The following is a 24,822-nucleotide window of genomic DNA, read 5'->3' as shown; positions in this document are numbered from 1 at the left end:
CTGCTGGCGGGCTGGCACAGGCCGTATTGCCCTTCCCTAGGCGGAGCTTGTGCCTTCTCCTGGCAGGGAGGGCAGCGCTGGCTGTTGAGGTTTGGGTTTGAGGGAAGTTGTTTTACGCCGTGGCTTTTTACAACGTGCAGGTGCAGTTTCATCTTGGTCATTGTCTCTTCGCTGCTGAAACAAATGCAGCGCTCAGTAATAGCCCGGTTGTTTGCAGACCCGGTGTGCTGTGGATTGCACGCCCTTCGATAACCAACGAGGTGCAAAGTCATGTGCCTTTGTGGGAAGTTGTCTGAGAAATATAACGTGGTGCCTACTGTGTGATCTATGTTGTAAATAAGGCAACTTTCCTGGGCATTTGAAGTATGGTTATTAAAGAGGAGGAAAACATTATTTGAGTAACTCACAGATAATGGCCATGTGAGGAATGGCTGAGGTCACTTGCTCTGTCCAGCCTGACAAGGAGACTGAGGGGAGACCTCATCGAAGTCTCCAGTATCTTCTTGAGAGAAAGAGCAGGGGCAGACACTGATCTTTTCTTTCTGGTGACCAGTGATAGGACCCAATGAATGGCCTGAAGTTGTGTCAGGGGAGGTTTAGGTTGGATATTAGGAAAAGGTGCTTCACCAAAAGAGTGCTTGGGCACTGATAGAGGCTTCCCAGGGAAGTGGTCCCAGCACCAAGTCTGCCAGAGTTCCAGAATAGTTTGGACAATGCTCTGAGGCACCTTTGGGCTGTCCTGTGCAGGGCTAAAAGTTGAACTTGATGATCCATGTGGGTCCCTTCCAACTCAGAATATTCTATGATTTTATAATACTGTTCTGGAAAGATGACCAGGCTAGTCTGAAACTTCCAGGTTAATGTAAATGTCCTCACTCTTTAAGCTCACTACCAATTTCCTATCAGTGATATGATTTTGGTTATTTTAAGCTAATCCAAAGAAGTATTGACTATTGGAAGGCTCAGTTAAGCTTAACAGTGGAACAGATGAATTGTATCTGAAGTAATACATGGGGTATTTGCCCCATGATTTTCTGTAGTACTGATTTCTGTCCATCTTCAAGGCACTCTTCTACAGTTAATGAAACGTAATTGCCTTGATAAGGATGTCCTAATTAGTGCTTTTAATACAGTTGTTTCATCAGAAGTTTATTGCTGTTTTGTGTAATGATTTCAAATTTTCTTTCTGTCTTGTATCAAGTTGTTAGTTCATCACTTTTGTAAGAACTAAAATAGTGTACCAGGGACTTGTGTTTTTGCAGGTTGTTGGTTTTCCGTGCCTGCCTAATGAACTTTCATGGCTACCCTTAGTTTTTGATGGAAAGTTGCCTTTTAAAACAGTATCTTGGTATAGTCTAATGACATTTTTGAAATGTTTTAAAGAACTTGTTCACAGTTGTGACACTTTAGCCTACAGTAATGATTTAAACACTTTGAGTATATACATATAGCATTTCATTGGAGTTTTGGACCTCTCAGATCCATGGACTACCCCTAAGGAAATGTGTGTACAAACACGTGTACATGTTTATGCATATTAAAAAATGAGGAAGATGAAGTCTATTGTCAGTAGGTTTATTTTTCTTATACTGGTGCCTGCACCTCCTCTGTGAAGTATTGGAGGAGAGTGGGGGAAGGATTCACTGTTGGTTTTGTCTTTGAGAGCGACTGCCAGCAGGACTCCTAGAATGCATTTTCTACATTAAATAAGCTAAAAATTTGGAAGCTACTTGTGCTCTAAAAATGGATGTAGATATTGGCTTTGGCAGTGGAGACCATTTGCAGGAGCTGTTCCTGCACACCTCCCCTAATCAAATCCATTTCCTCTTACTGCAGTTTTAATTGTTCAGGCCACAGGTTTTTTGACCTCTCAGTTGTTGGATAGAACTGTTAGTGGGCCAGGTTATTTTTAACCTGCCCTAGTTCATGTCAGAGTCTCATGCAAAGTTGTGCTAGCACAACTGAGGAAGCAGTGAAGGAGCAGGGAGGGAACTCATTAGGCTGGCCTTCTTCCCAGGAAAAAAAAGTCAGTGAAAGCTTGGCTTCAAATTATAGCATTAAAATAAAAAAAAAAATAGGTTAGAAGATGCAAAATTAATCTTGATATTTGCCTTTTAAAAGCTGCCCTGCGTTTTGATTCACCTTTGAGAATACCTTAATGTGTACCTCCTGATTCATAAAATGAAATGTGAGGTGTCACCAGTTGGTGTCATTTTCTAAAAGTCCATACCTATTTTATCAAATTACTCTTAACTATATTTAAGAAAAAATTCAGCTGCATTATAGTGTAGATGAGGTTATCACATGTCTCTTGCTAGAATTCTGCTAACATACAGATTGTTTGTGCCTATTTTGTGTTTTAATATAAAGCATTGTCTGAGCACGTGTTATAATTTATTACTTTTTTCCCCCAGAGGTCAAATAAAACTACATTTTTAAAATAAAAACACAGCTCATTTATGTTGTCAGTTCCATAAAAGAAGTCCCTGAAATAGTCCTTCCTTTTGTGTTGAAGTCTATTAAACTTTGTGTTATTAACAAAAGAGGTGTTCTAAAGAGTGTCTTTCTACAGAGAAGAAAAAATTAGGGAGTTAGGCTTGATTCTCTTTGCCAGACCTGGCACATGGCCTGTGTTGTCTCTGTCAAGTGGAAATTCGCTTCATAATCTTCCTCTTTTCCCAGTCCAAGAGTCTACTTTAGTGGCCTGTTCTCTTCTTTCCCAGCACCATGGCGAACTCCAAAAAGCTGATGGAGGAAGGAAAGGAGCACAGCTTTGCTGCTTTATTTTATTGCAAGCCTTAACATGTACCAACACCAGCAACCCTGTTCTCATACACAGGATGATTCTGCTCCCTTGTGATGAGCTATTACAGACTAATTATTTCCACAGTCCATCACCAAATCTACCAGCTCATTACTCCTGTCCTGAAATTGTCTTCTCTCAGATATTAGACAGTTTTCTCGCTGTGTCTGTGCTGAAGACTTACATTTTCAAACTGTTGATGGATAATGAGGGGTGTTCTTACTTTTGCATAAGTATACTTTCAAGCAAGAAACTTGTCCAAATGTTTAGTATATATGTTGCTCTTGAAATATTTTTAGAAAGGAGAAAATAAGGGGAAATTGTACAGAAAAATGTGTTCAGTAAACACCCTCTTCATCTTGCAAGGTAAATATTTTAAGAAATATCAGCTTATGATATGAATGTAATCTTGATTTTGTCACCTTATGTGAAATATTTGATAGTCTTTGCTGACATAATTGTGTACATTAGTGCTGGTCTGATGCCCTGGCTGTTGGGTTCAGGGAGGTAAAGGGTCAGAGAACTATCATTGCATAATAGTAGGAAGTGAAGCTTTGTCAGGTAAATATTGCATCACCACAAGAGTGAGGGAAGTATTGTTAATGGTTTTTGTTGGGAGGAGCCTGGTAGTAAGGCTAGAAATATTCTTGTACTGATTATGGTCTTGTAAAGGGAACTGTTGCTTGGATATTCTTCACTTTTTGTCAGAGCAGTCTGATGATGAATTTAATGTGCTTTACTGCTCGTTGATTAGAAGGAATTCTTGACAGAGTCGCTCTTGGATTCCTCATGCAAAAAAACTGTATTGTTTCCCTCTGATTTACAAAAGAATGAAGACACTGAATTTTGTGAAGCTTCATGTCTTAGGTGAAGCAAACACTGTTGTTATTGGATCCTGCTCCTGGTTGTTGCTGAGACAGCCCTGTGGTTGTATGAAATTAGAAATGATCTCATTAGAAATTAGATTATTGATACAGTGTATAAAGAAACAGCACAGTTTCTTATTTATTGTGTTGTTCAGAAATACTTTCAAGATTGTGTTAAAAGAATGTGAAAAGAAAGACAAAAACTTTATTGGCCATCACAGTTTATTTAAAAAACAAACTCAGTTGCAATAAGAGATGTGAAGATAATTTGTTAAATTCCGAAAGCTACTTATTTTTCATTACTATTTTTGTACATGGCTTTTCTTAGTGCAAGAGGAAGTCTAATGACATCCATGCAATATTTTTATCAGGTCCTAATTGACAATGAGAACGCTGCAGTGCGTTGTGGGTATGGCTTGGGGTTTTTGCTGTTGTGGAGCTTTTTGTTTGTGGCTTCTTTTTGTTAATATTTTGTGGGTTTGGGGAAATTTTGTGTAAATTTTCTTTAATACAAAGATGAGAATTCAAGAAATTATCAAAATGGTGTCAATCTTTGAAGATCTCCTGTATCAGATCAGATTGAACCTGTACAGAACACGGAGAGGGAGGGAGACCATTGTGTGGGAATTATTGACAAGTGCAGTGTTCTTTACTCAACAGTGAAACACTTCATGAAAGTAGTGAATGTTTTGGTATGTGTGATTTTATTAATTTTTTTCTTTTTTTACTGCCTAGTTCCAAGATGGCAGAATTATTTATGGAATGTGAAGAAGAGGAGCTGGAACCATGGCAAAAGACAGTGACAGAAGTGGAGGAGGATGACGATGATGACGATGACGATGATGATGAGCCAATCTTTGTTGGGGAAATCACAAGCTCAAAGGCAGCTACTACATGTAAGATAACTTTTTCATCATTTAAAACAGATATTTCGAGGTGTTGAAAGTTAAACTTAGTTTGAAAAGATAGAATTTTTAACAGTAAGACTTAAGAAATCCTACGTCCTAAAGCTGTACATCTCTGTCATGCTGAAAATAATTATTCTTAAGAAATTCTATCCTAAAACCCAGGTTATGCCCAGTTCTATTTACGTCTAACCTTAGTTCTCTGGAGTCAAAACAAGGACATTTGGAGGTTTTAGCATTAACAACATAATTTCCAAGTCAGTCTGTATGATGCTGAAACCATGCATGCAATTGCTCTCAGTATAGTTGGTATTTAGTTATGTAGCTGAAAGTGTCTCCCTGCTAAAAGAATGTGCATGAATTCGAGTTTTCTTGTTACAGTCACTTTTTTTTTCTCCACCCCATGTTTTGTATGTTGATGGACACCATTCTGACAAAACCTGGGTCTTTAAGTGTCTATAATAAAAGCACAATCTGGAGAAGTGGTTAATGTGAAAATGCTAGAAGCCTGTCTGGGAAGTAGGAGATATTTATTAACCAGTTTACTCATCCCTTGTGAAATAGATGGTTTTTCATCAAGTTCTGTGGTTTTCTCCTAACGCAGGCAGTGCAGGGAGTGAGGTTAGGTGGTTATGCTGACAGCAGATGTGTCAGGATTCCATTGTTTGTCTATGCTTGGGCTTTGGTGGGTAAGTGAAGAAGAACTGCTTTTTTGTTAGTTTAATTAATTTTAGTAATGAACCTTTTTGATTTCTACCTGCATCCATTTGGTAGTCAACTGTTAAGAGGTTTGACCTGATGTTTCTCTAGCAGTCAAATACACCAGACGTTGCCTGCTGAGGTTTGCTGCTCTCAGTTTGTGCCTCATCTCTCCTATGCTTGTATCCAAGATTTCCAGAGTTGTTTTCTGAAAGTGTATCGTTTGCAGTGGGGAATCTCAAGACAAAATGTAAACTAGGCTGTCGGTCACACTCTGCTGCATGGATTTTGGAGCTGTTAGTAACTTTTCAGTCAGTTCACAATGCTTTCATCTTGCAACTTTTTTACTTTGTTGCTCATTGGGATAGTTTGTTGCTTCTTGCACTGGATTGAAAAGGAGGAAAATTACTTTTTAAATATTAAAGAAATACTGAGGCTGATATTAAAGTTCTTTCACGTGACAATAGTTTTCAAGGGTGAATATTTTAAAAATATTCTGCATATTCTTAAAAATTTGAAGAATATTTTAAAATTATTTTAATATTTTTTCTGCAGTTACAAACTTCTGGAAAGACTGAAAAATACCTTTACTGTTTCCTGGAAGGTCCAGAGACCTCTGGATTGCTGTTTATATTTGGCAGTAGGTCATGGCATAGAACAATTATTAGGGCACTTGGGCATATGTTGGATCAACAAATATGCCAAGATTCATTGCAGTTGTTTTAGTCTCAGGATTCTTTTGTAGTCAAAGGATAGAAGTAGTTCAGGTGAAAACTATAATTTTGGTATGGTTCTGTGAACTTTAAGGACTTTGGTAAAAGGTAGAGACTTGAAATGTTTGCATCTTACTCTAGTGCTGTCCGTGCACAGGTAAAATCACTTACGGTGTAACTTTTTACTTTGTCTCTTTTCCTTCCCTCTCCTCAACTTTCCTCTTTGTAATCTTCTACTTCACTATCAAAAACAGCTCAGAAGGAATGACCTCAGTTCTTCTCTGGCTTGTAAGTAGGACCACCTGGCAGCAGTCAGGCTTCAGTTTGTTATCGGCGACAGGCAAGACACTGTGAACTCAACTTGGCTTATCACTGCTGAGAGTGTACCTGAGAAAGCTCCTGTCTGATCAGATGAAAAACTGATGACAAATGGAAACTCACGTGTAGTTCTTAATTTTTTTGAAAGTATGCAGTGCATTGCATTTTCTTAACCTTTTCCTGGCAGTGCAGTTAGCAGTTTTTGTACAGACTGGCATGGATAATTTGAAGGAAATAGTTAAAAAGCCAACTTAGACCTGCTGGCACAGTGTCATGTAGAATCAAGTGCCCCTTCTGATGTACTGGAGCATTGTTTTGACTGAGATGAAAAGTAATTCACACTTTGTTCCCTTTATCATTTCCTGCAACTGCTCCTTTTTCCTACATTATGCCTCTTTCTTGCCTTCGTTTTCATGATGGTACAAATCTGTAATTTGTTACTACTTTGCAATGTTACTGTGTGTGTCAGCTTTCTGCTGCTTCAGTGCTCTCTTACCTAAGCAGGACAAGTAACACTTTGATGGAAGAGGGAAAACGGCACATCAGGTCTATGATGAATCAGTTGAGTCATGTAAAAGTAGTCTATAATTTCAAATAACTGACTTCCTGAAATGTTCTTTTTAAAAGCGGTAAAATCTGCCTTTGTATTTTAGGATGTGAATTGTGTGCACATCATTGTCTGACTATACTGTGTGAGACATAACTTTTAAGATACCTTTTTTTTCTTGGAGGTAGTTAATGCTTTAGTTTCATTTCACTCTGGAATTCAAATGTGAGGTATAGATTTATTAACAAACACAAAATGTGTGTGTTGAGCTAAATACTGAAATAATTTAATCCTTGTTCATAGTTACTGCTGTGTTGAAGTAAAATTAGTATTACTATTAGAGGATAAAATTTTGTTCTATCTTAAAAAATGCAAACCTGTTCGAATTTGTTGGTTGCAGCTGCTTTTTATTAGTATGATCTAAATGCAGGTGGCAGGTGATCTGAGCTCCACTGCTTTAGGTTTACCTATGAACTGGAGAAGTGTGTAATAATGAGCTATTGCTCATGGAAACAGCCTTAAGGTTGTTAAACACAATGTGTAGATAGTCTTAAGATCTATTGTTTGAAAACATGAAGTAATTTGACCCTGGTTTGAGAAGTAACTTCAAACCTTGGTGGTTAGATACTGGAGAATCAATCTAATTTCATATGCATATTTTCACAGGTCAGAGCACAAAACTTGTCAGCAACACTAATGGAGAATCTGGGAGTTGAAAAATATTTTGATTTGATGAATATTTTTGTAACTTTCTGGGATGATTGGAAACCTAAGACATAAAAAGTCGAGGAATATCGGTGGCATTAGTTAGGGTGTAAACATCAAAACTGAAAAATTCCCGGTGTTTCTGATGAACCAGAGCTCTGGACACAGATTACCATGCAGGATATGGAAGGAAATTAGTTCTCTTGTGATGCAATTCCAGCATGACTCCTTTGACTGCTGATCCGTTGATTTTCCTTTCACATTATAAAATGGATATGGTGAAGTCTAAAACCAAGTTTGTCAGTGCTGTATTTTCCTGTTAATACAGAAGCAGGTTGTGTCATTACTGCTTTAGAGAAAATACTTCCTTTAGTGTAGCAGTTTCTGGTATTTGGGAACATATGATGTACATGAGAAAGAGAAGTAAATAAATGCACTTTAATTAGCAAAGTTAAATGTTAATGAATTTGTTTGTTTGTTTGCACTCTTATTTGTGTGTTGTCTGCAAGAAAAAAACCCCTGAGATTCTTATGTGAACTAGCTTAACTGAAGAAGAGTGGAAGAACATACCTTAACTTGTACATATTGTAGTTTGTTTTGCCAGGTATTTGTTTTAGGAATAGTATTCTAATTTATAAGTCAAATCTTGGTTGGCTTAATTAGTGGATATGAATACTACTTTTAATTTGAAGAGCAATGAAGCTATTAATTTATTTGCAATTAAGATAAATGTAACTTTTGACAGATATATTGAAGTCAACCTCAGCTCATCACAAAGGGGGGTACAGGATGCTGCACCCAGTAGAGGTACTTTATTGTCCTAATATGGCAATTAAAAGCAAACAAATCCACAACACTTAGGAAACATTTGACTGCAAAATTGCATAAAGATAACTTTGGAATCCTTTGCAACAGGTCCAGTTACTACATTCAAGACCGAGAGTCACCATTATGCGCCCGCTGCCTCCAGCCCCAGTGCCGTGCCCGTTCCATCCGTCTTCCAGGCTGCCCCCAGACCTCTGAGCAGCTCGGGAGCAGTGCAGCCACTGTCTGTACAAGTGAATGTTTCAGGAACTTCACAAACGCTGCAGAGACCAGTCGCTGGGTGTTTATCAACACAGCAGCTGCCTGGGTCAAGTTCTGGAATAACACAGCCTGTAACCATTCCAGTGACAACACAGCCAGCATCAAGGAATATCACAGTTCCTGCAGTGGCTCAACCTGTGTCCAGGCCAGAGACTGGAACAGCACAGCCTGTGATGCTCAATCAGGTAAATCTTCATTCACTTAATGGGTACCATTACTTTTGACTAGATTAATGAAGAACATATTGACTCAGTCTAGTGATTTGGAGACCTGGACTAGGTTATAGATTGGCATTATATAAAGCCATAAAGATTCTAGGACCATAACCTTGCACTAGTAAATTAAAATGTGTATTTGAAAATACCAATTTGCCAGACTCAAAGATGGTAGCTTAAGTCACAGTAAAATGACATTAAATGAAAATGACATTAGAGAAATTAGTACTGTTTAGGTTCTTTATGTTGTTTGGAAAAGTGATGGAAATTTATTCTCTAAATTCTGCAGATTTCTTTGCTCAGAGATGGATCCTCTGTATTGATAAATGAATTTAATTTTTAAATAGCTTGCATTTGGTGTGTAAAGTAACTTAGTGGGTTTTCTACCTGGTTTTTACAGTGCCTTGCTTGGCCCTTTTTGCTTCTTAAGAGAATGCTGCAGAGGTAGCTCCTTGGGGGCTTTTGCATTTTGATTCGTGTGACAGTTGTGAAACACTAGTATGGTGAGGAGGGTTTAAGCAACCAAAAGCTGCAGGACCAGCAGGTGAAACAATTTGGCAACATATTTGTATTGCTTGAAAAGCCCCAGGGGATTACTTTCCTAGATCAGGTGTCATTGATCTTCCTGGATTGCCACAGAACCTTAGAAAGTTGACCTGAGGTAGTTGAGTTAGATGCTGTTTTTGTTGCCTTATCTGTTGGACATATGTGAGAGAGAAAGAATGAGGATTAAAATTCCCTATCTGTATGAGGTGAACTATGATGTGATACCTTTATTGAAAAGAATTGACACTGAAACTGTTGAGACAATGTGCCTGTAATATTAGCTTCTACTGTCAGGTTAAGATGAAGCCTGACAGTGGCACCATCTCCACTGACCATGCAAGTACACATACCTGTGGTTGTCCCAGCTACCTGTCTTTTGGTGTAAATAAAAATCATGCAGCCTAATGGATTCTGCATTTGCTGAACAGGGCAGTCAGTCTGAATGAACATGGTTAATTAGACCATTAAAAGAAGAGAATTGGCTGTTCTTCTTAAAACCTGGGGCTAAATCATCGCTGATGGGTGGCTGTATTTTAAGAAGAACAAAATAAAAGCAATGCAATGTAATCATTGCCTGTCAACTGGTTAACTGGATCTCTGGCAACTTCATTAGGAAAAAACTCATGCTTTCCAGTTTAGAGTCTTCAGCAGTTTATTGATAGCTTGCAGAGAGAAATGGTGGATGTGGGGAAGCAGCTTAGCTAAATCAGTCTGTCACTGTATATAAGAAGGCCTAAAAAATGATATAATCCAAAGTCCAGATATCAGTAAGATATCCAAATTGCTTTTTCAGTCCTCTAAATCTATCTGTATAAATCAGGACAGGTTCATACAGAAAGGTCTTCTATTTCACATGACATATATATCTTTCATATATACATGTCTTTCAAGTCTGTGAACTTTATAAAAGTTTAGTTATGGCATAGTAAGCTTTATTAAATGCTTCAAAGAAGTGCAGGATGTCTTGCAGAATCTTTACTACCAAGGAAAGGTCCCTCCTGTATTTCCTTCACACATACATGCTCATGTTTTTGTTGTAACAGATAAAGCTGCTCAGGGGCTCTACATTGATTTTATGAGAAAATCCTACAGCAAACACACCTAGGAAAGCTGAACTTCTCCATGGAGTGTGTGTAAGCTGGATGTAATTCATCAGGACAGGGATTTCCTTTAAAGAAACTCTGCACACAGCTCTTCTTTTTGTCACAGTTCTTTTTCCTTCGTTGAATTTACTTGTGTCACAGATGAGGCTTTAGTTAAGTTTTTCTCAAAATCTGCAGGTGGTTGTTCTTTTTGAAGAAGTTGCAGCCTGAAATATGCCATGGAAAAGGTTTTATTCCAGCTTAGCCTCACATGCTTCAGAAAGGAATGCATCCTTTTCTGGGATGTCCAGTGCATACAGATTCTGTGGTCTCTTAAAACTTCCACTGATGGAATTACCATGTTTTACAGTTTCTTTGCAGTGTTGACATTTTAATCTTGGTTTTCATGAGCTTGTTGGTTTTTTTTTTAAGTTATCCTAAATGTAGCATCCTGTTCTTTGGCAAAATTCTTCAGTACCTTTAGGAGAAGTTTTCTGTTTGGTTTCTTTCCTTGGTTAAGACACGCTGAAAGTGAATTTTCCATCTTTTCAGCTTAACTTTTCTAGATTCAGAACTGTATTTCCAGTTTCAACTTTAGAATAATTTTTCTTGTTTTTTTTATTGTTCTTGCCACTTGATTATATTACCCTTTTTATGGAGAAAGAGGCTTGTTTACTGTGCCTTTTTCTTAGGGAGGTACTATAGTTTAGCCTCTTGGGCAAAGTTCTATGATTTTTAATTACTCCTCTCACATTATGTTGTTTGCTGTTCTTGGAGTCATGTATATACAACCTGTATTTTGGTTCCTGTCCTTGAATTGTCTTCATTCAAGAGCTCCTTAGGTTTTTTTGGATTCCTCACCTCCTCCCTATCTAGCATTTAGTTCACTTGGGGCTGCTTTTTTATAATGATGATCTTCTGTCTTGGCTTTCTGTGATATTTTAGTTCATGCATGTTCTGTTTCTTCCCAGCTTGATTCTTCTTAAGTGACAAAGGCTTCAAATAAGTTTTTCTGGGAAGTGTTTGACATTTGGATCTTCAACTTCCAGATGTTGAAACTTACCCTTGAAATTAAAATATCATGTTATGAAGATGACTGTGAAGTGTGACTAGACACTGTGACAGGACTCCTTTTGAGCTGAACATCCTTCAGAGTGCCTTCTCATTCTAATAAAGATCAAGTGCCAATATTGTGCCATTTATACTTTAATGTTAAAATTAAACCTAACTCTGTTATGTTTTTCTTAACTGCTTATTGCTATTCCTGAAAATATTTCATGTTTCAGATTGTGCTAGGGTGAATGACCTATTAAGATATAAGCAGTATTGATGAATCTTGGAAAATGTTTCTCCTACCTCACTCTCTAACTTGGAATATTTGTAAATATCACGTTTGTTTTCCCTCCAAATGTTACCCACTGAGTGAAGCTGTTCAGCTTTAACAGTCTTCAGTGTTAGAGCCAAGAAATGTGGACTATTGAATTGTGTAGGTTATATCTAGTACTAAAGGGGAAACCTTTTAAACTGAAGGCTAAAAGAGTACTTGTACTTGGAGATGTGCAAAACTTAATTTAGCAAGGTGCTGGGAAACATGAACCAACCTTTAGGTTAACTGTGCTTTGAAAAGAGGGTTTGATTATTATTGTTTTCAGAAATCCTTACAAAATATACTTTACATAAAAGAAAACAAAAAACTTAGTGACATTGGGAATTAGTGCTCTTCCCAGTCAACATGCTGGAGATGCCTCTTACTTTTGTTAAAACTTGACCACTTAGAATTTGAATTTAATATCATCTTGCTTTGAGAAACTTCTGCAAATTTGTGTACTTCTGAGATCTGATTTTTGATCTTTTAAAATGAAGCTAGCTGTTATGCAAGAGGAACAGGCAAATACCTGAGTTTAGGTTGAAGGAAGAAAGTAATAGATTTTTTGAAAAGCAATTCAAGTATAATTTGAAACATCATCAGACTTTTTGAACACAAGCACTTACAATTAGCAATTCCAACAGATTAGTAATATTTCAGAAAAGGGACTTGACCAGGTCAGAGGATTATTTTTTTTTTTACTGTTCTGATACACAACTGTGAATAAATTAACAAGCACTGATGAGAGTTGCAAACTTATTAAAATGTCAAACTATTTTGGGGAGATTGTAATGGACCTGATTTTCAGCTGAGTACTTCTGAGTGCTTTTAAGTGATCGTGTTTTTAAAATAAACCCTTTGAAGTCTGCAAGTAAAAAAAAAATATTAAACCTCCAATTTCTTTTCCTTCTTGAAAATACCTTATTAGGATTATATTATGGATTCTCCACCAGATGCACCAGATAATCCATCTGATATACTGTTTGGTGTGAGGCAGAACTCGGGAGTTCCACAGTACCAGCCTGGGCCAGCAGTGAATGTAACAGGTGGGTGTAACTGGAGTTGTTGATAAGAGAAAGAAACAACCTAATGTCATTTCATTGTAGTGCAGGTCTTTTGGTTATAACTTTAAATAGGATTTCTGGAACATAGTATGGCTGCTTTTTTCTTCCCCCCTGTGGGTAACTTTGTATAATGTTTGATGAAATAATCTCTGGAGCCTTGTGTTGTCAGACTTTGCTTTTCAGTGCTTTAGGCTGACTGTAATATCAAGAGATGTCATCTTACAATGCTCTTATAATTCATTTTATGTATCTTATAATGGGAAAAGGCACTGCCAGATCCACTGTAATTTTATTGACAGGTAGAGGTTTGTTTCATCACTCTTGGGCTCGTGGGAATAGGAGTGACTGTAAACAAGAGAGGGGCTGTGAACAGCACCTGGAGAGCTCAATCTGCTGGGGGGATTCTCTGGGGTGATGATCTGGGTTTCCTGACTGCTATATGCAGGACTGGGAGTAGATAGGATCAAAAGGATCCTTCCTGAAAAGGAAGAGAAAGGAAAAAGAGTATGTAGTTTGACAACTAAAATACTTTTTTTCAACTAGCTAAATTGGGTTTCAGCAGTAAAGAGTTAACCTACTTAAAAACAAACAAAAAAGTGCCTTTTTTTTGTGTGTGTGTGTGTGTCACAGCAGATGAAGGAAATTTGAAGTATGCAGTGTAGTAGTCTCTTATTGAGAAAAAAATTAAAAGCATCAAGGATTGTAATTCAAAACATCTTAAATGTACCATACTTGGTTTATGTTTATTTCTGTAAGATGGCAATAGGATTTAAAAGTTAAAATAAAAGTTTTTTAATTGTGGGTTGAAACCTGAACATTTTTATGACACAGAAGGAAAATTTAAGATACATTTGACTTTGCAAGAAGGAAGTGTCTGTGTATTTTGTGGTTTAGCTTGCTTGGGGAGGTCATGTAAGGTGCTTATGTTCATGTTCATATGTGCCAAAGCCTGCTTTGCCTGTGTTGGTGCTGTGCTTCCCTAATTCATGGGCAGCACTGCAGGCACCAGACATTGTGGAATATGGTATTTAAAAGGAGAATCCTTTAGGGAACTGGCCTGTGATACTTTGCAAGACAACTTAACTTACGCACATGGGTCATTAAAGACATTTTTTAGCTTGATATTGCATAAATGAATATTTCTGAGATCTGAGCAGGGAAAGGCTGTTAAATAGGTGGTGACAGTAGAGTAAGAGCATTGGTAACTCTTTTCTGCAGGTCAGGTGGCACTGGGGTTGTATGTAAGATGTGACTTTCTGGGAATATTTTGAGAATGTTCTCCCACAGACTTTATCCCCTTGGAGGAACCAGAAAAAGCCATAACCAAAAGAACTGCTGGGTGGAGTTGACTGGACTGTATCCATGGATGCACAGCAGTAGATTACTGGGAGATGTTGCTGCAGACAATGCACCAGAGGCCTGAAGCAATTTCGCTTTGCTGTCCCTGTTCCGTTTCCACAGTACATTCAGTGCTTTTATCATAGGTTACTGGTTCTAATGCCTTTTTCCATCATTCATAAAATGAGGCCAAACCAGCACAGATGCACAGAACAGCATTAAGGACTTCACAGTAGTGTTCTAATGTGTGTTTAGGAACCTTCAACAAGGTGATGCTACACCCAGTGTACTTTGGTCCTTCTTGCCATCACTTTGGATATGGTACACACTAATATTGTGTGGCCACCTGTTTGATAACAGCTACAAAAGTATCCACTAACAGCATAAAGTGACCATACAAGAATTGTTTGGCTGCTGCTTTTCCCTGCTGTCCTGAGCACTGGAGTCCCAGTGGCCTGCTGGATAGAGGATTGGTCAAATTACTCTGGAATGTGGGTGATTCAAGGAATTCTTTTGTCCACACTCCAACTGAGAGAGGCACTTTTATGATAAGAGATGTCAATCTGATTTATACCAACTAAATATTAATCAATACTTGCAATTGGTGTGATTAGTTTTCAAGATAGGCCCAATTTTTTTTACATAAACAAACAACAGAATTAAAACGTTCATCAGTGTATATTCTCCTGGTATTATTATAGTTTTCTGAAAGAGGGAATTTACTAACAAGAGTTGTATAAACTGAATTAAGACTACTCACCTTTATAAATATATAAAAGTCTTCAAAATTCTTATCACAGATGTGTCAAACTTTTAAAATTGAAATTATTAACGATTTTGTTGACGTATAAAAATAGTCCTTTTTTCCAAGTTGGGTTTTCTAAAGTCAAATAAAATACTTTACTGAAGATTGTTGTAAAATCAAACTGGTGGCTGGATGCTCAAATATCCTCAGAGATACAGAAGAATGGTAAAGTCATAGCAGCTCTATGGAAGCCTTTGCTGAGCAAGACATGTCAATGTAAGCAGCTCATATATAAGTGAAATAAAACCCTCTAGCAGCTGTAGTATCTAATGAATAACCTGTTTATTTTGTGTATGTGTGAATGAATGAACCCTGGGCAAACCATGCATAGAGTGAGGCGTTTGAGCTTAATATGTTTATTTACGTTAGAAAGAGGGAAAGGTGTGCTGCAAAGGAGGATGTTAGGATGTTTAAATATGTATTAAACAAGTGAATTATGTTTTCCCATGTATGAGGCACAGTGTGGCAAATTCTCCAAGATGCTAATCAGCATTCCCTGCAGGGATCTGCCTCTGTGCATTGACTGGGGAGACTCTCCAGACTGTTTGCTGGGTTTAGATAGTTCCCACTGAGTAAACACACTATGGGTGGGAGAGGGCTGGTTTGTTTCTGCTCAGAAGTCTGAACGATTTTATGTGACACAAGATGTCTCTGCTTGGTGAGAAGACTTTAAAGATACTAATTCAGCTGCTTATTACACCCAAAAAGTCCTTGGAGCAGCTGTACCATTGGAAGGGGAATATACAAGAATGTCCTTAGCTCAGATCATTGTGTCCAGAACTAAAGTCCAGTCCTTGTCATAGTTTCTCATAGTCTGAACACTGTTTGCAGTCTGTGATTGTGAGAGGTTTACAAGACCTGTGCTGGCACTTCAGACTTTTTAATATGTAGCTGTGGTCTTTCAGGTCTACTTGAGCACTGAAACTTTAAAACACAACCAACCAGAAAATCAAGATGGCAAGAATTCTGTGACTGCTGAATTTATCAACTAATTCTGATCAGATGAAAGAAAGGGGGCAAAAGTCATTTTGGCAATGCCAGGCAAGGCAGCAAGGACTCAGATTGTGGAATGTCCGTCCTTGGAGATATTCAGAAGTTGACTGGACATGGCTCTAAGCATCTTAATAAAGTCTGATTTACTTTGAGTGGGAGGTTGCACAAAACCACCTCCCAAGGTCCAACATTATTTACTCTGTGGTTCTGTACTGTGACTAACTATTATAAAGTGTGTTTTGCAGTTTCCCCTTTTTGTGCAGCAGTTTAAAATAGTAATGGCAGGGGAGAAGGGAGATTTCAGAGATCTTTCCTGGAAAGATCTTTCCCTCCTTGCAAGAAGAGAGGTAGTCTAACTCTTTTAGAGTATTTAATAATTGGGTGCATTTTTCTTCTGAGCCAAAAGATGCTTTCCAGTGATTGTTATAGGCAAGGATTCTTGACTTTTGATATTTCCAAGATGTATGCTCTCATGTAATGTTAAAATGAGGAGTTATTTACAGTGTGATACTGATTGTTTGGAATCGTTTCAGATTTGGGATTTTTGCCTGTCTTATTTGGAGCTGGTTTGCTATCAGACTCTTTTCCAGCAGCCAGAAGGAAGTGGCTGTAACTTGAATATTACAGCAAAAAAATTCCTCCACCCTGTTTTGGGTGAAATAGATATTGTGCTGCAGCCTATAATACAGAAAAGATAACTGAAGGATCTTGCTAAATGCCCTAACAAAGAAGTGGATCCTACTCCCTGAGAACCTCATTTTGCTGAGTTTGTCTCTAAGCCATCCCATACTAGCACAACAATTCCTAGTCTGCCCCAGAACCCAGTGCTGAAGCACTGCAGAGCACGACAGTTTGCTGCAGAACCCGTTTGCTTCAACTCAGTTTACCCTTAGCTGTGATGTGTCAAAATGTTTCCAGACTGTAATAGTGAAGACTTGCAGCACTGTTTTGTGGGACATCTCTTGCATGGCCATCCACTCATGTGAAGGACTTGCTGCTTAATAATGATTCTTAGCAATACTGTTGTTTTAAGGAAAAACACTGTCTACCTTATGGACTATGCAAGACTAATTCTTTGTAAAAATGTATAACAGTGTTGCATTGTTGTCTCTTAACTCATAGGCTCGTTCCCTTGTTGTAAGCTGGATGTGTTTTTGTGTTTATTTTTGTTACATTTTTTCATAGCCCTGACAGAGACTCTACTGTTGAGATGTTACTTTTCCTGTGTTTAACTTTTAAACTACTTACTCAGTCTGGAGTCCTCCAGATCTGTGAATGACTTGAGAATGCAAGAGAACTTCATCTGAAAAGTGGCTCTTGTTCTGATGGTTTTTGGCAGTTTGGAGAAAACTTGAAGCTTGGGTATATTCATTGAAGTTTTAGGCTGATGCAAAGTTTTAATACCTCTCTTTTGCTCAAAAGGTATTAATCATTTATGTTGATAAGAGAAGCACCATTTCCTTTCATTACTGGGAGTAACTATTAATTTAGAGGATTTATTCTCTAGGTTCTCCAAAGACACCTTTGCTCGACAGGAACGATACATTTGAATAGGCCTAGATTCCAACAACTCTCCAGAGAGAAATAGTCTCATGATTGGGAACCAAATGCTGAAATATTTCCAAAATCAGTTATCTGAACCCTACTGTGATGATGATCAGGTCATAGCATATAACAGGCTTTGCATGTTCATTTGAAAATTAAAGTTCTTAAACCCATCAGAAATCCATCCTGTCCAGGGTGTGGTGGGATGCTGGTGCACAGAGTGACTGCTTTGTCTCTATCATGTTACCTTCACCTCCTCATATGTTTTTTTTCTTAGTTTGTTGCTAAGATTTTGTAAAAGTTGTTTATCGGTGTATATCAAACAGAACAAACTCCAAGATGGGGGAAAAGGAAGAGTAGTTAAAAGATGGTTGTAAAACCTTCCTTGTGGTTACTACAGCTAGGCTGATGGAATAGTTTTCATTTGAAATAGAATGTTTGGTTAGAAGAATAATAATGATAAATCTAGTGTTCTGTTTGAATTCTGAATCTTCACATATTTTAAATTTTACAGGGACAAATGCTGCATCGAGCACCATTAAAAATGGAGGACCTTTTCCACGAGCTTGTCCAAAGTGTAATATTCATTTCAATCTTATGGATCCTCTAAAAAATCATATGAAGGTAAAATATGCTGGGGCTGGGAGACATTAGAACAAGCTCATGTGGGCTTCTGTTTGGTTATGCAAGCATGCCATGTTTTGATATGAAGATTGTTTGGCTTCTGTCTGGGATCAACCAGAGCCAAATGCTCAGTGTCTTGCAGTCATGGAGAGGAAGACTGGAGTAGGGGAACTCTAAATCCTGCTCCTTTTTGCCTCATTTTTCCAATGTGATGAAGGTAAGTGTCTATGATAATAGACAGCCAGATGACCCACATCTGTGTTAGATCACTACTGACACAAAGATGACAGTGTAAACTCACCTTTTTATCTTGATATGTCACTTGAAACATCAAGATAAAAATACTTAATACTTGACAGATTAAAAAAGTTAAGATGAGGGGAAGAATTTAATTTGTAGTTCATACTTAAACACTGTGAGAAACAAAACTTGTAGAAACTGAGCATCACTTGTCTGATTATTAAACTACTTACTATTGTTTCTGGAAACATTGTTTCCTGAAAAATATTTAATATCATTTGGCAAAGATCTGTGCAATTCTCAGGCACATGTATTCCATTTCAGGGGGCAGATAATGGCTTTGCAGTCTATACAGAGTATGAACTACTGTGTAATAGAAATCTGTGAGGATCTGAATTACTGTTACCACACATGGTTCTGATTTACAGGGTCACCATACCCTGAATGGTAGTAACTTTTCAACTCTGAAACACAATTAAGAAATGTAGATAAGTGGAAAAAACCCCAAGGGTTTTATCTTTTTGTAATCATTATTTGTTCAGAATAGCTTTTGGACTGAGTACATCAATGGAGTGAAAGAACCATTGAAGAAGTGTGTTTACTTTAGTTAAATTTTTAGTTGAACTGTATGGGATAAATATACTGAGTTACATTTCCATGATAGAAATTAACTCCTTACTAGTAGGCTTATAGAAAGTAGTCCTGCACAATAAAAACCATTATTCAGCAGGAGAAATTCTGTCCTCTGAAATATTCTAATTTTGTGCACTGTTATAACTTCATAGTACCTTCTTTATGAAGTACTTAATACATTTTAAGTCTTAAGTTTCATAGTATCTCTATTTGGCCAAGCATTCCTTATGTATACTGGGACAGAAAGAAGCTTGAACAATGTGTACTGTGTGACTGAGAATTTCTGAATTTTTTAGTAATGCTGGAAAGAACTTTGGCAGGTTTCAACATATGTTCTCTCCTAAGAAATAAAAGATAGAACTTTACATTAAGTTCTCAATAAACTTATGCTTGTCAGCAAAATACTTGCATAAAAACTGCTTGTTAATGAAGTAGAAATTTTTCTCATGAGCGAGGCAACACTGGTATTCTGTTTTTTTTTTTATTGACTTTGTCTTACATGAACCTATGAGAATCATCCTTTTCCAGTTTTTATAATATGTAGTGGTTTATTACTTGAACATTACATAAAGATCAATTATTGTTTAAAATCATATGAAAATATGACTAAGGCTGGTGTATCAGAGAACTGAGCTTTGCATCTAAGTGTAGTGAGTGCCTTCAGTTTTTGAAATGCTGTTGTCATTGATGCAGTTTGGTAAGAGAGACTGACACCTTTGTCTCTTTCTGTCTCTTCTCCTCCCTGTTTGCCTCCAGTATTGTTGTCCAGATTTGGTAAATAACTTTTTCCCAGCAACGATCAAAACAGAATGTTTGAGCACAACAAGTAAGATTGCTGAATCTGAGAAAGGAAAATTGATTATGTTAGTTAATGACTTTTATTATGGGAAGGATGAAGGTGACACCCAGCAGGTGCAACAGGAGCAGAAGACTCATACGACATTTAAGTGCATCAGTTGTCTCAAAGTTCTTAAAAATAACATAAGGTATTTGAACTCACTTCCTTAATTGTTTTTTAATCACAGCCCATAGCAGTTTCATGTATTAAAAATTTGTGCCTCTGGAATAGAGTTCTCTTCTTCCTGAAGACTGATAATATTGAATGACTGAACAGAAACTGAATTAATTTTTACTTTGCATGTGTGGCCATAACTTGGAACATTTTACAGATTAGAGTACAAATTTTAGTGGTGCCTAACATAAACATAGAGATTTAATGAGAGCAGTTGTAGGACTTTGGGGTTAGAAGGGCAACACAAAGTATTTTACAATTTGCCATCTGGATTGATGGTGATACTGGTGGATGTGAGTGTTAATTCCCTCTAGGGATGCACAGTGACTAATAGTCTGTGGTTTACTTATGTAACATCTGTTATTTTGATGGAATAATTTTACTTCCAAATGCTGAAAAAAAAACTTCAGTAAGCTGTTTTAGCAGGTAGACAAGTTTGTGTCATCGTTCCTTTGGAAGTTAAGGTCACTGAACTTTTTTTACGTGCATTCTTCAAAGGAAGCTGAAGTAGCAGAATGTAAAACTGAAAAATGGACTATTGCTTCAAAGGGCACAGTCTGCAAGTTAAAATGAACAGGTTTATGCTAACATTAGACCCATATTATTGAACAAAACAGAAGTTTTGTGTAATTAAAACAATGAAATCCGCTATTAATCATTAAGTATTTTCTACTCAGCATTTTATTGTAAGCTGTTGGTGCTATGGTGCCTATGGGTTCCACAGCAAGTCATTAAAAACGTGTGAGCACTTTTTAATTTCTCTAGAGTTGATTTTACCATATTAATTTTTGCTGCAACTTTGTAGCTGTACTCCATACATGCTGTAACTTCAGAATTTTTATTCCAAGGTATATTTTGCACCTTTAACTATTTCTGATGGACAGAATAAATACGTAGTACCTTTCCACTTCAAGTATAAGATTTTCGGGCCTTAATTCAGAAAACCAAAAGTGGTTCCTCATGGTAGTCCCCTGCTTCCTTTAAGTGGTTGAACATACCACTGCAATACTTTTCAGTTAAGGTAATAAGCAGTAACAGTGCCAGTTCCTTTTGTCTGGTTAGGGACCTGCATAGCTTCAATTGGCTTTTTTTTCCCTTGTTTCTTTTTTTTAATCAGCTGCTTGATATTAGAAGCTTGAGCTCAAGAGACTATTTTCCTTGCTCATTTGTTTTGTCCAGTTCCAAGGTCTACATTCCTTTTGTGACTGTGACCTACATTTAAAGGTTCCTCTGGCTGCACTGAAACGAAGCACATTGACAGTAGAAGAGTTTTGGAGGTTTAACAGTAGTGGCTTGTGCAGCAAACCTGTCCTTGTGCTGCTCCACCATTAATGGTGACCTGCTGTGCTGTCATGGGTGCCTGGACTTCTCAGCCAGGATAGGTTCCTACTCCAGACAGGTGGACAAATTAATGAGGAAAAGGTGCTAATTTGAAGCAGTAACATACCAGTTTCTCATCCTCTTTTGAGATCAGCTGCACAATGGCATTCTTTGATAACTGTCCTTCATAATTCAAGTTCAGTCCTAAATGCTTTAGACAAAGAAGGCTCCTGGAACCCTGCCAGGTTTGAATAGGTGTGGCTTTACATAAAGCTGTCATGTCTAAATTGCAGATATATTCTTGCTACTTAATAGTTTTTTAGCATAGCTGCAGTTATACTTGTTTCAGAATGTGGCTTTGAGACTGGTGATGGTGAATGAAGTGTCAACATGTTGTGTTCTTGGTGTCTTTCCTTAATTCCCTTTATTTCAAGGCAAAAATATTGTCTAAGTAAACATGAAAAATGTAATAGATTGCTTTGTCTTAAAACATGTTTCACATATATTGTATGTTCTTTAAAGTCAAGATTTCTAGTCAGCTTTGTCCTTACAGAGTAAAGTTTCTAAAGAATCCTGTACATCTTGCTTGTGATACGTCACATATAGCAAATGTTAAAATGTTGGTTTTTGCACCTGTTCACTATAATTTAAAGGTTTATGAACCACATGAAGCATCACTTGGAGCTCGAGAAGCAGAGCAATGAAAGCTGGGAAAGCCACACCACGTGCCAGCACTGTTACCGGCAGTTCCCCACGCCGTTCCAGCTGCAGTGCCACATCGAGAGCACACACACGCTTTACGAGTCATCCAGTAAGTTGGATCGGAGCACCTTGAGTTTTTCCTAAGCCACAATTTTTAGGGATTTTCTGACTTTTACTTTGTTGGTTTGTAAGCTCAGAATAAAGCTATTGTATTTAAAGAACAATAATCTTGAGATTTCACATAGAAACTGAGCTTTCCTTCAATTTTTTTCTTTTTTTTTAAGCAAGTGTGTGTGCAAAAAAATGTATTTTAAAAACCTTTTTCCTTGTTTTTTTTTTTTTTCTTTGTTTTATTTTAATTTATTTTTTTTAATTGAAAGCTTACTCCAAGAACTTATGTTGTTTATGACCCTTGCCTTCCTGGCTTTCTGAAACTGTACAGGGAATTTCTTCTAAAGAGTAGAATAATATTAGATTACTTTACCTTTAGAAATATATACAATTCACATATACGTGTGTGTCATGACTTATCTGTTTATGACCCCAATCAAATTTTGACTTTTTATCTTTTGACTTTTCACTTTTTCTAGCCATTTGTAAAATCTGTGAACTATCCTTTGAAACAGAGCAAGTTCTTTTGCAACATATGAAGGATAATCACAAGCCAGGTGAAATGCCATATGTTTGCCAGGTATCTAAGTGACTGTTTCCTATTTAGATTACACCACTCCCCTGTCTCCCCTGTCAATAAACTTTTAACAAAAATAGTCAACCTTTTTTATTTCAGGTGTGCAGCTACAGATCCTCAGCTTTTTCGGATGTAGAATCTCATTTTAGAACAGTTCATGAAAACACAAAACATTTGCTATGCCCATTTTGCCTCAAAGTAATTAAAATTGGAGCACCATATATGCATCATTACATGAGGCATCAGGTAAGCAGATAATTTCAATCCTTAGTGCTAGAAAAAATGTTAAATATATGTAAGGAATCTCCCTCTGAAAAATGAACCTCAACTGATTTGTATGGTTGTTACTGGATAAGAATAGTTAATAAAGTATGTTAGAAGAATTTGAAAAGTCTTTAAGGGAATTGTTAGACTTTGTCATGTTCTTGTGTGGCAGCATCTCCCTGTTTAAAAAAAAATCTCTGAATATCCTTAAAAGAATCTTTTTGCTGTTTGGGTTCTTCATTACATTGTAGTGATGTGTTCTGCTGTTCCTGAGGTTACTAGCAAACCTTTCACTAGTACAAATAAAGAAAAAGATAATGAAGTACTGTGTCTTCTTGTAACTGGAATCTGATTTCTCCTACTCTTACTAATCATGCTGCCTTGCATTTTCAAGCATTTAAATATTCTCTCTGATTCCTATACAGTGTCTTGTCTTTGTACAGTATTAGAAGTTTGTTCAGCTGAAGTTGTAAAAACAGGATGAGCATGGCTTGAGACAAGCTAGTGCTAGGGTTTTGTTTATCATGCCATCTGTGCTTCCTATAGCTTGTGTTATTTCTCCCAGAAAAAGGGCGTGTACCGCTGCACTAAATGCAGACTGCAGTTCCTGACCTGCAAGGAAAAAATGGATCACAAGACTCAGCATCACCGAACATTCAGGAAACCCAAACAGTTAGAAGGCTTGCCTCCTGGGACAAAGGTAAGTGTTCACACAGGAAAATGTGAGGGGACAAAGAAGAAAAAAGAGGAAAGGCTGGAATAGAAAGAAGTGTTTTTCTCCTTTCTTTTCCAAAGCCCAGTGTTTGGAATTGTTTTTTGGTGGTTTTTTTTTCTTCATCTCCAAAACTAAAACTCTTAAAAATACTCCTGTTGCAAGAATTACCAGGCACAATTTATGGTTTCTTCTTGGTGATTCCTGGTGTTGCTTTTTGTCCCATTGTTCCATACATGTATATGGCAGAAGTCCAGTTAGAGCTGCAACTTTCTTGAGCTGTTGCTTGGCATTTATCCTTTCTTGTCCTAGGAGATGCTTCTGCATCATTTCTAGTGAAAGATTTTCGACCTATGGAAAGGTGTTGGCAAAAAATGCAAGACCTACTTTTCCACAGACAATATATGCTTAAAGCTGAGTTCATCAGGTCTTCTTAACTTCAGCATTTGAAGGGGTTGGGGGAAAACTTGGGTCCCTCAGTAAACTTAGGCCATCTTTAAATCATCCTTAAGAAAAAACTACTTAGACTAGGATTTTCTTGTAGATTGTGAGAGCTTTTCCTGCAGTGTTTTAATGAGATGTTGAAATATATGTCCTTTCAGTTGCAAGGAAGAAGAAAATTTACATTTTGATCAGCTCTTCATAGTTCATTTGCTGTAGAGTCAGGAAGGGGAAAATGACTGCAGTTGATGTTGATTGTGTTGCTTGGCAGAATGAATGTAAAGCACTGATTCTGTACTCTGTGACAAACCCTCAATTTTCTAAAGATTTCAGAGTCTTCATGATCTAGCAAAAGCTTAGGTTATGTTAAAATTTTGGTATTAGTAAACCTTGACAGGATGCACATGATGAGACTGGAGAGCCTGGGAACAGGTTTAGAAGATGAGATGCTTCTGAACCATGAGTGTGGGTAAGAAGTATGATTGTGAGTGAAAACTCAGGAACCAAATTTAAGGGCAAGACAAAGGAGTTTGATAATGCCAGAAGAGAGGTCAGAAACCAGAATTAGTCCTGGGGGTTCTAGGATGAGG

General features: G+C 37.4%; 1 protein-coding gene across 4 annotated transcripts in view; it reads left to right on the top strand.

The window, feature by feature from the left end:
* Window positions 1–35: 35 nt before the first annotated feature.
* The window catches only part of ZNF280D (zinc finger protein 280D), a 38,571-nt gene continuing 13,784 nt past the window's right edge, over window positions 36–24,822 (top strand). Inside the window, exons 1-10 of one of the 4 annotated variants that reach the window (XM_018069792.1) lie at window positions 36–140; window positions 4,405–4,565; window positions 8,472–8,827; window positions 12,780–12,897; window positions 18,111–18,220; window positions 19,850–20,079; window positions 22,079–22,236; window positions 22,718–22,818; window positions 22,915–23,061; window positions 23,645–23,779. In XM_018069792.1, the coding sequence (XP_017925281.1) occupies window positions 4,412–4,565; window positions 8,472–8,827; window positions 12,780–12,897; window positions 18,111–18,220; window positions 19,850–20,079; window positions 22,079–22,236; window positions 22,718–22,818; window positions 22,915–23,061; window positions 23,645–23,779 (1,509 nt within the window). In that variant the 5' untranslated portion in view covers window positions 36–140; window positions 4,405–4,411. Of the gene's footprint in view, window positions 141–4,133; window positions 4,566–5,178; window positions 5,261–8,468; window positions 8,828–12,779; window positions 12,898–18,110; window positions 18,221–19,849; window positions 20,080–22,078; window positions 22,237–22,717; window positions 22,819–22,914; window positions 23,062–23,644; window positions 23,780–24,822 lie in introns of those variants that run through there. The other 3 variants (XM_029958735.1, XR_001920279.2, XM_018069791.2) reach the window with 3 other exon arrangements.

This window comes from Manacus vitellinus, unplaced genomic scaffold (genome assembly GCF_001715985.3).
Source record: "Manacus vitellinus isolate BGI_N305 unplaced genomic scaffold, ASM171598v3 scaffold_16_pilon, whole genome shotgun sequence".
Classification (NCBI taxonomy): domain Eukaryota; kingdom Metazoa; phylum Chordata; class Aves; order Passeriformes; family Pipridae; genus Manacus; species Manacus vitellinus.
Note: the sequence above shows the minus strand (reverse complement) of the source record. Positions and strands in the feature narration are given on the sequence as shown.